General features: G+C 47.2%; 1 protein-coding gene across 1 annotated transcript in view; it reads left to right on the top strand.

Moving 5' to 3' along the window:
- Nucleotides 1–12,355, top strand: part of dync1h1 (dynein, cytoplasmic 1, heavy chain 1) — a 41,907-nt gene that overhangs the window by 6,786 nt on the left and 22,766 nt on the right. The window contains exons 12-34 of the mRNA XM_056590417.1: nucleotides 141–287; nucleotides 848–988; nucleotides 1,153–1,329; nucleotides 1,614–1,724; nucleotides 1,857–1,976; nucleotides 2,106–2,345; nucleotides 2,523–2,678; nucleotides 3,084–3,197; nucleotides 3,342–3,452; nucleotides 3,830–4,039; nucleotides 4,524–4,670; nucleotides 5,053–5,219; nucleotides 5,495–5,668; nucleotides 6,030–6,384; nucleotides 7,320–7,514; nucleotides 7,989–8,271; nucleotides 8,654–8,754; nucleotides 9,157–9,316; nucleotides 9,756–9,996; nucleotides 10,240–10,423; nucleotides 10,889–11,101; nucleotides 11,538–11,776; nucleotides 11,965–12,121. Coding sequence (XP_056446392.1) covers nucleotides 141–287; nucleotides 848–988; nucleotides 1,153–1,329; nucleotides 1,614–1,724; nucleotides 1,857–1,976; nucleotides 2,106–2,345; nucleotides 2,523–2,678; nucleotides 3,084–3,197; nucleotides 3,342–3,452; nucleotides 3,830–4,039; nucleotides 4,524–4,670; nucleotides 5,053–5,219; nucleotides 5,495–5,668; nucleotides 6,030–6,384; nucleotides 7,320–7,514; nucleotides 7,989–8,271; nucleotides 8,654–8,754; nucleotides 9,157–9,316; nucleotides 9,756–9,996; nucleotides 10,240–10,423; nucleotides 10,889–11,101; nucleotides 11,538–11,776; nucleotides 11,965–12,121 — 4,143 coding nt within the window. The remainder of the gene's footprint in view (nucleotides 1–140; nucleotides 288–847; nucleotides 989–1,152; nucleotides 1,330–1,613; nucleotides 1,725–1,856; nucleotides 1,977–2,105; nucleotides 2,346–2,522; nucleotides 2,679–3,083; nucleotides 3,198–3,341; nucleotides 3,453–3,829; nucleotides 4,040–4,523; nucleotides 4,671–5,052; nucleotides 5,220–5,494; nucleotides 5,669–6,029; nucleotides 6,385–7,319; nucleotides 7,515–7,988; nucleotides 8,272–8,653; nucleotides 8,755–9,156; nucleotides 9,317–9,755; nucleotides 9,997–10,239; nucleotides 10,424–10,888; nucleotides 11,102–11,537; nucleotides 11,777–11,964; nucleotides 12,122–12,355) is intronic.

Genomic DNA, 12,355 nt, shown 5'->3' with positions numbered 1-12,355 from the left:
TTGTATTTAAAGTGTATAATCTCAGCCATTGGCTGGTAGGTGTTCAATTTGGAGACTGCTGGAGAGAACACGCCAGCTTGTCAGGCCTGCTGCCGTTCCGGCCGCTCCGAGCTCCGCTGACCGATGGCTTTGTGTTTCAGAACGTGGTCCATGAGCTGAGGATCACCAACCAAGTGATCTACCTGAACCCGCCCATCGAGGACTGTCGCTACAAGCTGTACCAGGAGATGTTCTCCTGGAAGATGGTCATCCTTTCCCTACCCCGCATCCAGAGCCAGAGATACCAGGTACCCACGGCGTTTTCTTTGGGCCTTTAGACAGGCACGGTGTCCGAGATGGAGGAAAACAGCCGCACTGTAAATAGCCTTCTCAGTAAGATTATGTCAAACAATCTTTGAGAATAATTAATTTACTTGTATAATAATTGTCAAATGTTGTAATTGCATAGTTGGTCTATTTTCTTATTACCACCAGTGCCTCTAAATAAAAAAATTATTTGCCCCTTCTCCTCCTATATTAAATATCTCTTCCTACTAATAATAACAAGTTATTCTGGTGATCCCCATCATCCATTATGGTGTACGTGATCTTTATTTTCTTCATGTTCTTATCTTTAGTGGCACTAGTGCGGTGGTGCACTTTCATTCCGACTTTGCAAAGTATACAAGCTGCCTTTTTAGCCGGCTGTCTGGAAATGAGGTGGCCCTTGTTTCCAATGAGATCACTTGCAACAGCGCTGCTTGTCATCTTTATTCCCACCCATCCTATTAAACACAGAACAAGGCCTAATGTGGGTCTTCCGACGTGTGCTGTAGTTTCTGACACTGCCTCTGGCGCTGCTCCCCAGGTGGGGGTTCACTACGAGCTGTCGGAGGAGGAGAAGTTCTACCGTAACGCCCTGACCCGGATGCCCGACGGCCCTGCGGCCCTGGAGGAGGCCTACAACTCTGTGGAAGACAACGTGGGCGAGGTGGAGCAGTACGTCAAGGTAGGCACCGCTGATTGGGTTTCATACATTTATGAAACTAGGATGTGCAGCACGAGTTATTAATTTTTTTCTATATATTCTTTCTTTTTTAACGCTATCTCCAAATTTGGAACGTATGCTTTGTGTCCTCCTACTAATCCTTTTCTCCTCATCCCCGCCAACAGGTGTGGCTGCAGTACCAGTGCTTGTGGGACATGCAGGCAGAGAACATCTACAACCGCCTGGGTGAAGACCTGACCAAGTGGCAGGCCCTGCTGGTCCAGATCCGCAAGGCCCGCGGCACCTTCGACAACGCCGAGACCCGGAAGGAGTTCGGTCCCGTCATCATCGACTATGGCAAGGTAAGGCCGCCCCTGGGTTATGTTGAGATGGCAAATTAAAGCCAAAAGTTTGAGCAAAGTGAAACCAAATATCATTGGTGATAGGATGACACTTTATTAGACCTGGAAGGCAAATTCAGGTGATGCAGCAGCAAAGGAAGATTCAATGAGAATACAGTAGATTATTCACTATTAATATATAGATATTATAGATGGATCAATTCTTTATTTATTTTTTACCCTGTTCTTTGTACAATATCGCATATAAATACCCATTTGCTTTCGTGCATTTCCCTGTCTCTTAGGTCCAATCCAAGGTGAACCTGAAGTACGACTCCTGGCACAAGGAGGTCCTGAGCAAGTTTGGTCAGATGCTGGGTCAGAACATGGCGGACTTCCACTCCCAGATCTCCAAGGTACAGTCCCCCCCCCCCCCCCCTTTTTTTAAGCATCTTAATTGCATTGCTTAACATGTGATTCGAAATAGTGATATGATTTTTTTATTTAAATGTTAATCTGTCCTGTTTATTATTGCTTCCCTTCTGCAGTCTCGCCTGGAACTGGAACAACACTCTGTGGACACCGCCAGCACCTCGGACGCTGTCACCTTCATCACCTTCGTCCAGACCCTCAAACGCAAGATCAAACAATTTGAGAAGAATGTGGATGTAAGTACTTCATCATTTATACTATTTCTAAACACGACCTACTCTTTGATTAATTCTGATCTCAAAATGATCCACTCATCCACGTTTCCCTCTGATCCCCTAACGGTCTGACTCTGTTCCGCCTCCCAGTTGTTCCGCAACGGGCAGCGTCTGCTGGAGAAGCAGCGCTTCCAGTTCCCGCCCTCTTGGCTCTACATTGACAACATCGAGGGCGAGTGGGGGGCCTTCAGCGACATCATGAAGCGCAAGGACACCGCCATCCAGCAGCAGGTGGCCAACCTGCAGATGAAGATCGTCCAGGAGGACCGCGCCGTCGAGGGCCGCACCACCGACCTGCTCACGGACTGGGAGAAGGCCAAACCAGTGGCTGTAAGCAGCCCTTACATTTCCCAGTCTCAATGTCTTCCCAGGCCAACAAGACATTATATGAACCGTAGCCTTCTGAACGTTGAAGGGAAACTCTCACAGATTCCGAGATTAGAAAATGGGAATTTTCGAGCATCATCTGGATTTTAAGTGTTGATGATGTCTATTATCTGCTTTCAGGGGAGCCTGCGTCCGGAGGAGGCTCTCCAGTCCCTCACCATCTACGAGGGCAAGTTCGGCCGCCTGAAGGACGACCGGGAGAAGTGTGCCCGTGCCAAGGAGGCCCTGGAGCTCACCGACGCCGGGCTGCTCAGCGGCAGCGAGGAGAGGGTGCAGGTAAACAAAGGCCCGCTCAAGGACCCACATGAAGGGACAACACACAAGGCACTCGATTCTTACAAACTACCGTAGTCGCTTTTTGGCAAAATCTTAATGTTTTAAGATTTTTGGCAAAATCTTAAAATCTTAATCTTAAACCCAAAAATTGATTATTTTATTTTAGGTGGGATTGTCCCTTTGATTAAAATGAGACGGTTCAGAAACTTGTCACGTCTCATACCAGCAGTTGCGGTCTGGTAGTCACTAGTCTTGAGGCAAGACTTTTTTCTTTCTGACGTAATACCTTTCCCAACCAGTTTTTTAATGGAATTGTTGTGTGGCGTTTCCGGACACCGCTGTAGACTACATTAACATCTCCTCCTGAAGGTCTCGTACTGACTACATGGTGCGTCTGGTCCCTAGGTGGCACTGGAGGAGCTGCAGGACCTGAAGGGAGTGTGGTCAGAGCTCTCCAAGGTCTGGGAGCAGATCGACCAGATGAAGGAGCAGCCGTGGGTGTCTGTCCAACCACGCAAGGTAACAGAAGAACTGCATACGTCAGAATCATGTGGCGGAATCTGACTCTCGTGTGCCCCTCTCAGATATGCTTAGGTTCATGTGATGTGAGCTGATTCTAGATGACTGTTATCTAAATGTTTTGTTCTGTGTTGTCGTCCAAAGCTGCGTCAGAGTCTGGACGCTCTTCTGAACCAGCTGAAGAACTTCCCGGCGCGTCTGCGCCAGTACGCCTCCTACGAATACGTCCAGAGGCTGTTGAAGGGCTACATGAAGGTCAGACATAACGCCTTTACTACAAAATTCTCTCAAAATATCTGCAGATTAATGCCGAGAGTGAAGATGGGTTTTTCATCAGACGTTGGAGCTGTGCAATCAAACAGAAAGAAAGAAACATTTTTGTTTATTTTTTTATTTGATGATTTATAGAAACATATATAGGATGCATATTTGTATATATTTTTTTAAGTTCTGAGTTACAATCTTTTTTTTGGAGAGAAAGGCTGAATAAATGCATCCTGTTTTCAAATTCAAAAATAATCATTTGAATAATCATGATTTCAATATATATTTATATATAGAATAATCGTGACCATGACATTTTTTCCGATAATCGAGGAGCCCTAACGGATGTTTTTCAAATCTTCCACCAGGTCAACATGTTGGTGATCGAGCTGAAGTCCGAGGCGCTGAAGGAACGCCACTGGAAGACGCTGATGAAGCGCCTGCACGTGAACTGGGTGCCGTCGGAGCTGACCCTGGGTCAGGTCTGGGATGTGGACCTGCAGAAGAACGAGATGGTGGTGAAGGATGTCATGCTGGTGGCCCAGGGAGAGATGGCTCTGGAGGAGTTCCTCAAGCAGGTGAGCACAACGTTAACTGCACCAGTGGGAGTCTCTTAAAATTTGTGCAAGATTTGTGTCGAATTTATCTGTTTTATTATTTTTATCTGCATGTTTTGATTATCTTGTTTCAATGGCGTCTATTTATGGTTGAATTGGCTGTCATTTATTTGATCCAGGTTCCAATTACACAATTAGGATCGTTTTTATTTATTTTTTCCATTTTCAGAACTTTTTTTGGGGAAAGGCATTTAGAAAGATCATAAAAATCTATTTCATCTGTTCCAAGCAATTGTGAGATTTCTTGCCAGGACGCAATTTGGCTGTCGAAACATGCAACCATTTATTTTATCTTGAGTATGCGCTTGCTATGCATACATTGCGGGCTGTTCGCACGCATAGTGGTCCGAGCAAGGCCACGTGGACATGGGCGGGGTCGATGGCTCCAACGTCCCGCAGACCAAAGCCAATGCGACGTTACATTGCCCTGAATGTCTCCGTCCAGATCCGGGAGGTGTGGAACGCGTACGAGCTGGACCTGATCAACTACCAGAACAAGTGCCGCCTGATCCGAGGCTGGGACGACCTCTTCAACAGGGTCAAAGAGCACATCAACAGCGTCTCCGCCATGAAGCTGTCCCCGTACTACAAGGTAAGTGCAGCAGCCTTCATATTGTATGTATATAAAGGACGTTTTCATGCCGTCCATATATTTTGATCAGTAAAGTCATGTATACATTTATAATACAATGTCGCAAACATGAGAACAATTTGTCTTGGGTATATTGCTTATCAAGAAAATATTCCCCTTTTCAGTTTTCTGACATAACGTTTAAATTAAACTGCCAAGGCATCCATATATATGTAATTATATTCATTTGTTATCGATCTTCCCAATTTGTCCCTAGCTATATCCCACATATTGGTCCTGACTCGTAGCACTACCGTATTAAGCGAGCCCCCCCCAGACACAGTCGTACAATAACCACATGGTAATTTCCACTTTCCTTCTTCCCCCCCCCTCCACCTCCCAGGTGTTTGAGGAGGACGCGCTCAGCTGGGAGGACAAGCTGAACCGCATCATGGCTCTGTTTGACGTCTGGATCGACGTGCAGCGCCGCTGGGTCTACCTGGAGGGCATCTTCACCGGCAGCGCGGACATCAAACACCTGCTGCCGGTCGAGACCCAGAGGTTCCAGAAGTAAGTCAGAGATGGCAATACTTTGGCAAAGACGGTCTTTGTTTGACTGTGGAAAAAGTGAAAATGTCTACCTGTAGGCATCCTAGAGCGAGATGCCATCTTTGGAAAGAAGCAACCGCTAAATGACTAAATATTAAATTGAAGGATTTGGTCAACATTTCCCTTCTGGGATTAATAAAGTCTTGTATCTGGTCTGGAGTAGGTATTGCACCCCCAGCAAACCATGGCTAATATTTCCCCCCTCTGGTGTCTCTCTTTGTCTCTGTCCCTCCCAGCATCAGCACAGAGTTCCTGACCCTGATGAAGAAGGTGACCAAGTCTCCCCTGATCATGGACGTGCTGAACATCCAGGGGGTGCAGAGGTCCCTTGAGAGGCTCGCGGACCTCCTGGGCAAAATCCAGAAGGCCCTGGGAGAGTACCTGGAGAGAGAGCGCTCCTCCTTCCCCCGGTAAAGATCTTTTTTTAAAAAAAAGTCTCAAATTTTTTCTGATTTGTTATATTCCAATAAACTGCAATGCACACATGTAAGGATCCTTCATTATTGTGACGGGACAATAATGAATGAAATACTGAAATGAGGGTAGAATAAGAAATTGCTCATCACTCTCGACGACATTACAGACATTCATTGTCATTATATTATTTATGGATGTATTTTGTTGCGTTGATGTTCCAATTTGGGATTATGTTGAGTCGGGCATGCTCCTCTAATGTATTTTATTGTGTGAAGGAGTATTCCAATAGTGAGAATCGTTTCTAGTTAGGCTCAAATAAAGCGGACAGCATCTCACCCTACTCTCTGCCACTAGGTTCTACTTTGTGGGAGACGAGGACCTGCTGGAGATCATCGGCAACAGCAAGAACGTGGCCAAGCTGCAGAAGCACTTCAAGAAGATGTTCGCGGGCGTCTCCAGCATCCTGCTGAACGAGGACAGCACAGAAGTGCTCGGTATCTGCTCCCGCGAGGGCGAGGAGATCAACTACAAGACGCCCGTCTCCATCACCAAGCACCCCAAGATCAACGAGTGGCTCACCCTGGTGGAGAAGGAGATGAGGGTGACCCTCGCCAAGCTGCTGGCCGAGTCGGTCACCGAGGTGACGGACTTTAACAAGGGCGACTCCGTGGACCTCACCCAGTACATCAACTGGATCGACCGCTACCAGGTGAGTCGGATGTGAGGGAGTGGGGTGCATTAGCAGACTAGGCGAAGTAGGACTCCGTGGATCTCTTTGAGATTCCTTTGGATCTGACCCTGAAAACGAACGAGGTGTTATGTGAGATGCGTATGGAACACAAAGAAGAGTTCATAACCTCTCTGAGGGAATCCTCTGGTATAGTAAGAATAACAATCATATTCTATCATTTAAATTGCTAATTGTATATAAAGATGCAGATAGTGATTCCATGGCGAATAAATGGAATAAATGGACCAATACATTGGTAGATAAAGGCATGAAAAATAAAAAAAAATGACGTAATAATTATACAAAAAAAAAAAACGGACCAAAATGCCGCTTTTCCACCGCACATGTGACTCGACTCGACTCGACACGACTCGACGGTAGCAGCACGGGTCGTTTTCCACCGCAAATAGTACCTCCTGGACGAGGGCAGGGTCGGCTGCGCGAAAGGGCCGTGACGTATTTTTGTACGGGACGCAAACAACACCTACGCAACCCACATATGGACAGAACCCACATAACAACAATGGAGGACATCGATGCGATGGTATTCGTGCTGCTCGGTCTGGTGCTTTTTGTCAGACACAAAAGAGAAGAGAGTCAGAGAAGGCTGCATGGTTGCCATGTCGCTCTCGTGACTTCGTCACACTCTCTGGCCAATCAGTGGCCGGCCGTCTGCCGACGTCACCTTTTAGCATCGGCTCAGCTCGCTTGGAACCTAGAGCGAGGCGGTACTAAAAAAAAGCAGCCACTTCAGGTACCAGATACCATGTTATCGCGGTGGAAACGCCAAAAATGCGAGCTGAGTCGAGTCGAGCTGGTACCATGCAGTGGAAAAGCGGCAAAAGTGAAGAATACAACTGTGCAATCCAATGTCATCCATTAACCTCCAACATCCCCCCGCGCTCCTCCCTCAGGCCCAGCTGGTGGTGCTCTCCACCCAGATCGCCTGGTCGGAGAACATCGAGGCGGCGCTGACCACGGTGGCGGCGGGCGGGGACATGTCCCCCATGTACAGCGTGCAGCAGTACGTGGAGGCCACCCTGAACGTCCTGGCTGACACCGTGCTGATGGAGCAGCCCCCGCTGCGCCGCAGGAAACTGGAGCACCTGGTGCGTGATGCTCGCTCTCACTCTCACTCACTCTCTCTCGTTCTCTAGGGTTAGCTCTATCTCTCGTTCATTCGTTCGTTCGTTCTCTACGGTTAGGACTCACTCACTCACTCACTCACTCACTCACTCACTCACTCATACGCAGGGCTTGGATATGTGGTAAAATGTATTACCATAAGTGATTCTTAAAGCGCATGGTACTTGACCATGCAGGTATACCTTCCCCTTGACAAACAAGTTGTTCCTTTTTTCCCATATCCAGATCATTTTGAGGGTATAATGCATCTTCTCATCACAAGGCTTCTCTAATGATTAATATATAGTCACGAATGTAGATAGTTAATTATGAACCAGGCCTTTTCAAGTTTAGATCTTCGCCATAGAAATCGCATGATGATGATGATGATGATGATGATGATGATGATGATGATTACAGATCTGACCATGTCCTCTCACCCCCCCCCACCCCCTCAGATCACAGAGCTGGTGCACCAGCGCGACGTGACCCGGCGGCTGATCAAGAACAAGATCGACAACCCCAAGTCGTTCGAGTGGCTCAGCCAGATGCGCTTCTACTTCGACCCCAAGCAGACGGACGTGCTGCAGCAGCTGTCCATCCAGATGGCCAACGCCAAGTTCAACTACGGCTTCGAGTACCTGGGGGTCCAGGACAAGCTGGTGCAGACCCCGCTGACGGACCGCTGCTACCTCACCATGACCCAGGCCCTGGAGGCCCGCCTCGGAGGGTCCCCCTTCGGTAAGCCCGGATGGGGTTTGGGGGTCCACGTTAGGATTGGGGTACAATGCTTGGCTCACACACTGGCATATTGTGATGGAATTATTGAGGGTTTATTGCTGTGTGTGTGTGTGTGTGTGTGTGTGTGTGTGTGTGTGTGTGTGTGTGTGTGTGTGTGTGTGTGTGTGTGTGTGTGTGTGTGTGTGTGTGTGTGTGTGTGTGTGTGTGTGTGTGTGTGTGTGTGTGAGATATATATATATATATATATATAGCTTAATACTTTATGTATGCCTGGTTAAAATGTAAATCCACTTATTTTTGCCGTGCAAATAATGATGACTCGTTAATTACTAATTGAATGAGTTTATTAACCGACAGTAAATCCACACTTCCCCCCTCTCAGGTCCGGCTGGAACAGGAAAGACTGAGTCTGTGAAGGCTCTGGGCCACCAGCTGGGACGCTTTGTCCTGGTGTTCAACTGCGACGAGACCTTCGACTTCCAGGTGCGCTGTTGGTTTATAGTCCCGCCTCAATGCATTACAGACCCTCTTTAATCACTGAAAATATATATATTTTTAAAAGCGTACATATGGTGTGCATTTCTACATGCACCTTTTTAGTTCATGCATTGTCTTGTATGCCCTTGCTTTATCGTTATTATTTTTGTTTGTTTTAATTGAATGTATTCCATTCTCTATATTCCATTAATAAGTTGAGTAATTAATAATAAAGCAATTAATAATTGCAAAATGTTCCTTTCTCAACCAATGACGAAACCCAAAGCTAACGTGGTGGCTCTAGCTAACGTGGTGGCTCTAGCTAACGTGGTGGCTCTAGCTAACGTGGTGGCTCTAGCTAACGTGGTGGCTCTAGCTAACGTGGTGGCTTGGTTCTCTCCTCTGCAGGCCATGGGGCGTATCTTCGTGGGCCTGTGCCAGGTGGGCGCGTGGGGCTGCTTCGACGAGTTCAACCGTCTGGAGGAGAGGATGCTGTCGGCCGTGTCCCAGCAGGTCCAGTACATCCAGGTGGCTCTGAGGGAGCACAGCAACCCCAACAGGGACAGAAGTACGTCTACAGCTTGTCCTGCTGGTGACATGATGATCTAGGCAGGAGGGCTTATGGAACGATGCATGCTACTTGTTTTTAGGAGGTGTTTCTCTTTTTAAAGTAAAACCTCAGGTAAACAGTCTGAAGCGGATGTCTTAATGCGGTCAGCTCTGCACAAAGGCATAATCTCAAAGGTTAAACTTTACAGGGCACCCGACAAATTAAACCCTAAGAATAAGAACTGATTGATTTTTGCCTAATGCATCCATTCTTTGACTGTTTATTGGCCTGAACCCTTTTGAAAGGCTATCCTCTACAATATTTATTTCGATGAATTTGCTGAAATGAAAGTGAAATTAACTGATTCATCGTTTTTTTCTTTCACAAAACATGTCATTTTATATAATTAATTCAGCCGAGTTTCCCCAACTTACCTTTTGTATCTACATGTATTAAGGTGCACCAATCACCACTGAGCTGCTGAACAAGCAGGTGAAGGTGAGCCCCGACATGGCCATCTTCATCACCATGAACCCGGGCTACGCCGGCCGCTCCAACCTGCCCGACAACCTGAAGAAACTGTTCCGCAGCTTGGCCATGACCAAGCCCGACCGGCAGCTCATCGCCCAGGTCATGCTCTACTCCCAGGGCTTCCGCACAGCAGAAACTCTGGCCAAGAAGATCGTGCCCTTCTTCAAGTACGTCTCGTCGTTGTTATTGTGTTTTTTGATGTCTTTTTATTTTTTATCAGGTTGGTCAGAATGTCTTAGGGTTGGATTTTCATCCATTGAAATCCATGGTGATGGTTATTTGGTAGAAATGGATGTTTAAATCTTATAAAATAATGTTTATAAGTTAGGTTGAGTTCAAATGATTAATTTGGTACGATCCCAATGTGTCCTGGACTCCCACTGACTCTTCTGTTGTCTTCTGTTCTCCAGGCTGTGCGATGAGCAGCTGTCGTCCCAGAGTCACTACGACTTTGGCCTGCGAGCCCTGAAGAGCGTGCTGATCAGCGCCGGTAACGTGAAGCGCGAGCGCATCCAGCGCATCAAGAAGGAGAAGCGTGAGCGTGGAGAGAATGTAGACGAGAACGAGATCGCCGAGAACCTACCGGAGCAGGAGGTAGGAACATTCATGGATTTACAATTTTTTTCTGGCTTTTTATTAAGTTTCCACTTAAAAGTGATGAATGGATAAACTACGTAATTCCTGATGATGGACATGCTTTTTTCCATATGTGATTTTGTACAGTTGTATCATGCATCACATGGCATATGCTCTACTCTCCTTTTTAATCTCAGAGGGAGAGGACCCATTATAAAATGATATGCATGACCATTGTTCTCACTTCCCTTTCCCTTTCGCATAATAAACCTGTAGAATCATACCGATTTTGAAAGGGTTCATCCCATTCTGTCAACTCGTACTTAAACTTGTGTTGCTACAAGATGGGTTAAAAAAAAGTCCTCGTCAATCTCTTTTTAAATTCAGATCTTACCGTGAACCTAATGAGTTTGTCCTCCGTTTAATGTGTTGCCTTTAATGTCTCCCCACTAACCCTCCCACCCCTCACCTCCCCACCTCCAGATCCTGATCCAGAGTGTGTGTGAGACCATGGTGCCCAAGCTGGTGGCGGAGGACATCCCCCTGCTCTTCAGCCTGCTGTCGGACGTGTTCCCCGGGGTGCAGTACATGCGGGGGGAGATGACGGCCCTCAGGGAGGAGCTGAAGAAGGTGTGCTCCGAGATGTACCTCACCTACGGCGACGGAGACGACGTGGGCACCATGTGGGTGGAGAAGGTATGGATCTTTCTTTTTCTCGCCATCTTCGAAAAAAAGCAGTAAAAAAAGAAAAAGTAAAACAATAAGGATAATTACGAAGGCGAGAAGCTAATACATTTTATTGCTGTTTATGCTTTCACATACAATGCATTTGTTGCGGCATGTTTATGCTATAAAGAAAATCCGAACAAGATGCAAAATACACCTGTAAAAGATATTAAAAGCAAATGAGATGACTAATGCACAATATAAAGTCTTCAATATAGTGATATAATATGGGGAAGTAATGTAAATGGGGAACTTAAATGTTGACGGGGTGTGTTGATTCTGACTGACTACATAAGCTTTGTGTATGAATCTAAACATAATTGACCATAGGTGCTCAGGAAAGCTCAGGAAAAGCAGTACCTATGCATTGCCGGCTCTTCATCGACGTGTCCTTCGTCCTCCACAGGTGTTGCAGCTGTACCAGATCACCCAGATCAACCACGGCCTGATGATGGTGGGGCCCTCGGGCAGTGGTAAGACCATGGCCTGGAGGGTGCTGCTCAAGGCCCTGGAGAGGCTGGAGGGCATGGAGGGGGTCGCCCACATCATCGACCCCAAGGCCATCAGCAAGGACCACCTGTATGGCACCTTGGACCCCAACACCCGCGAGTGGACGGACGGCCTATTCACGCACATCCTCAGAAAGTGAGCCACCTCCATTATCAACAAAAACATTTGTTATTGTAGCATCAATAGCTCGCCGTGGTTATACTATATTTTAAGAGGCATGTATTGAGTTGAAGTACTTCAAACTATCGTTGCACTTTGAAGGATTATCCTGGGTGCCCGACCCACTCGTAACCCCCAAACCCCTACCGCCCCTCGCCCTTCAGGATCATTGACAACGTGCGCGGGGAGCTGCAGAAGCGCCAGTGGATCATCTTTGACGGCGACGTGGACCCCGAGTGGGTGGAGAACCTCAACTCTGTGCTGGACGACAACAAGCTGCTGACGCTGCCCAACGGAGAGCGCCTCAGTCTGCCCCCCAACGTAAGCTCAGGAGGACCGCGGATCATACACTGTCCGTACAGTAGGGCTGTGCGAATAATCGAATTTTGATCGCGATCTCGGCGTCAAACGATCTACACAACTACTTTAGGTGTTGCGTAAATTAAGCACATAAGCTGTAATTACTACACACAGCCACAAGGGAGCAGGATCAAACATACAAGCTGTAATATCTACCCCAGCCACAGAAGGCAGCGTCTTTAAGGCAGACGCGGA

The sequence above is a fragment of the Gadus chalcogrammus genome, chromosome 5, assembly GCF_026213295.1.
Source record: "Gadus chalcogrammus isolate NIFS_2021 chromosome 5, NIFS_Gcha_1.0, whole genome shotgun sequence".
Taxonomy (NCBI): domain Eukaryota; kingdom Metazoa; phylum Chordata; class Actinopteri; order Gadiformes; family Gadidae; genus Gadus; species Gadus chalcogrammus.
Note: the sequence above shows the minus strand (reverse complement) of the source record. Positions and strands in the feature narration are given on the sequence as shown.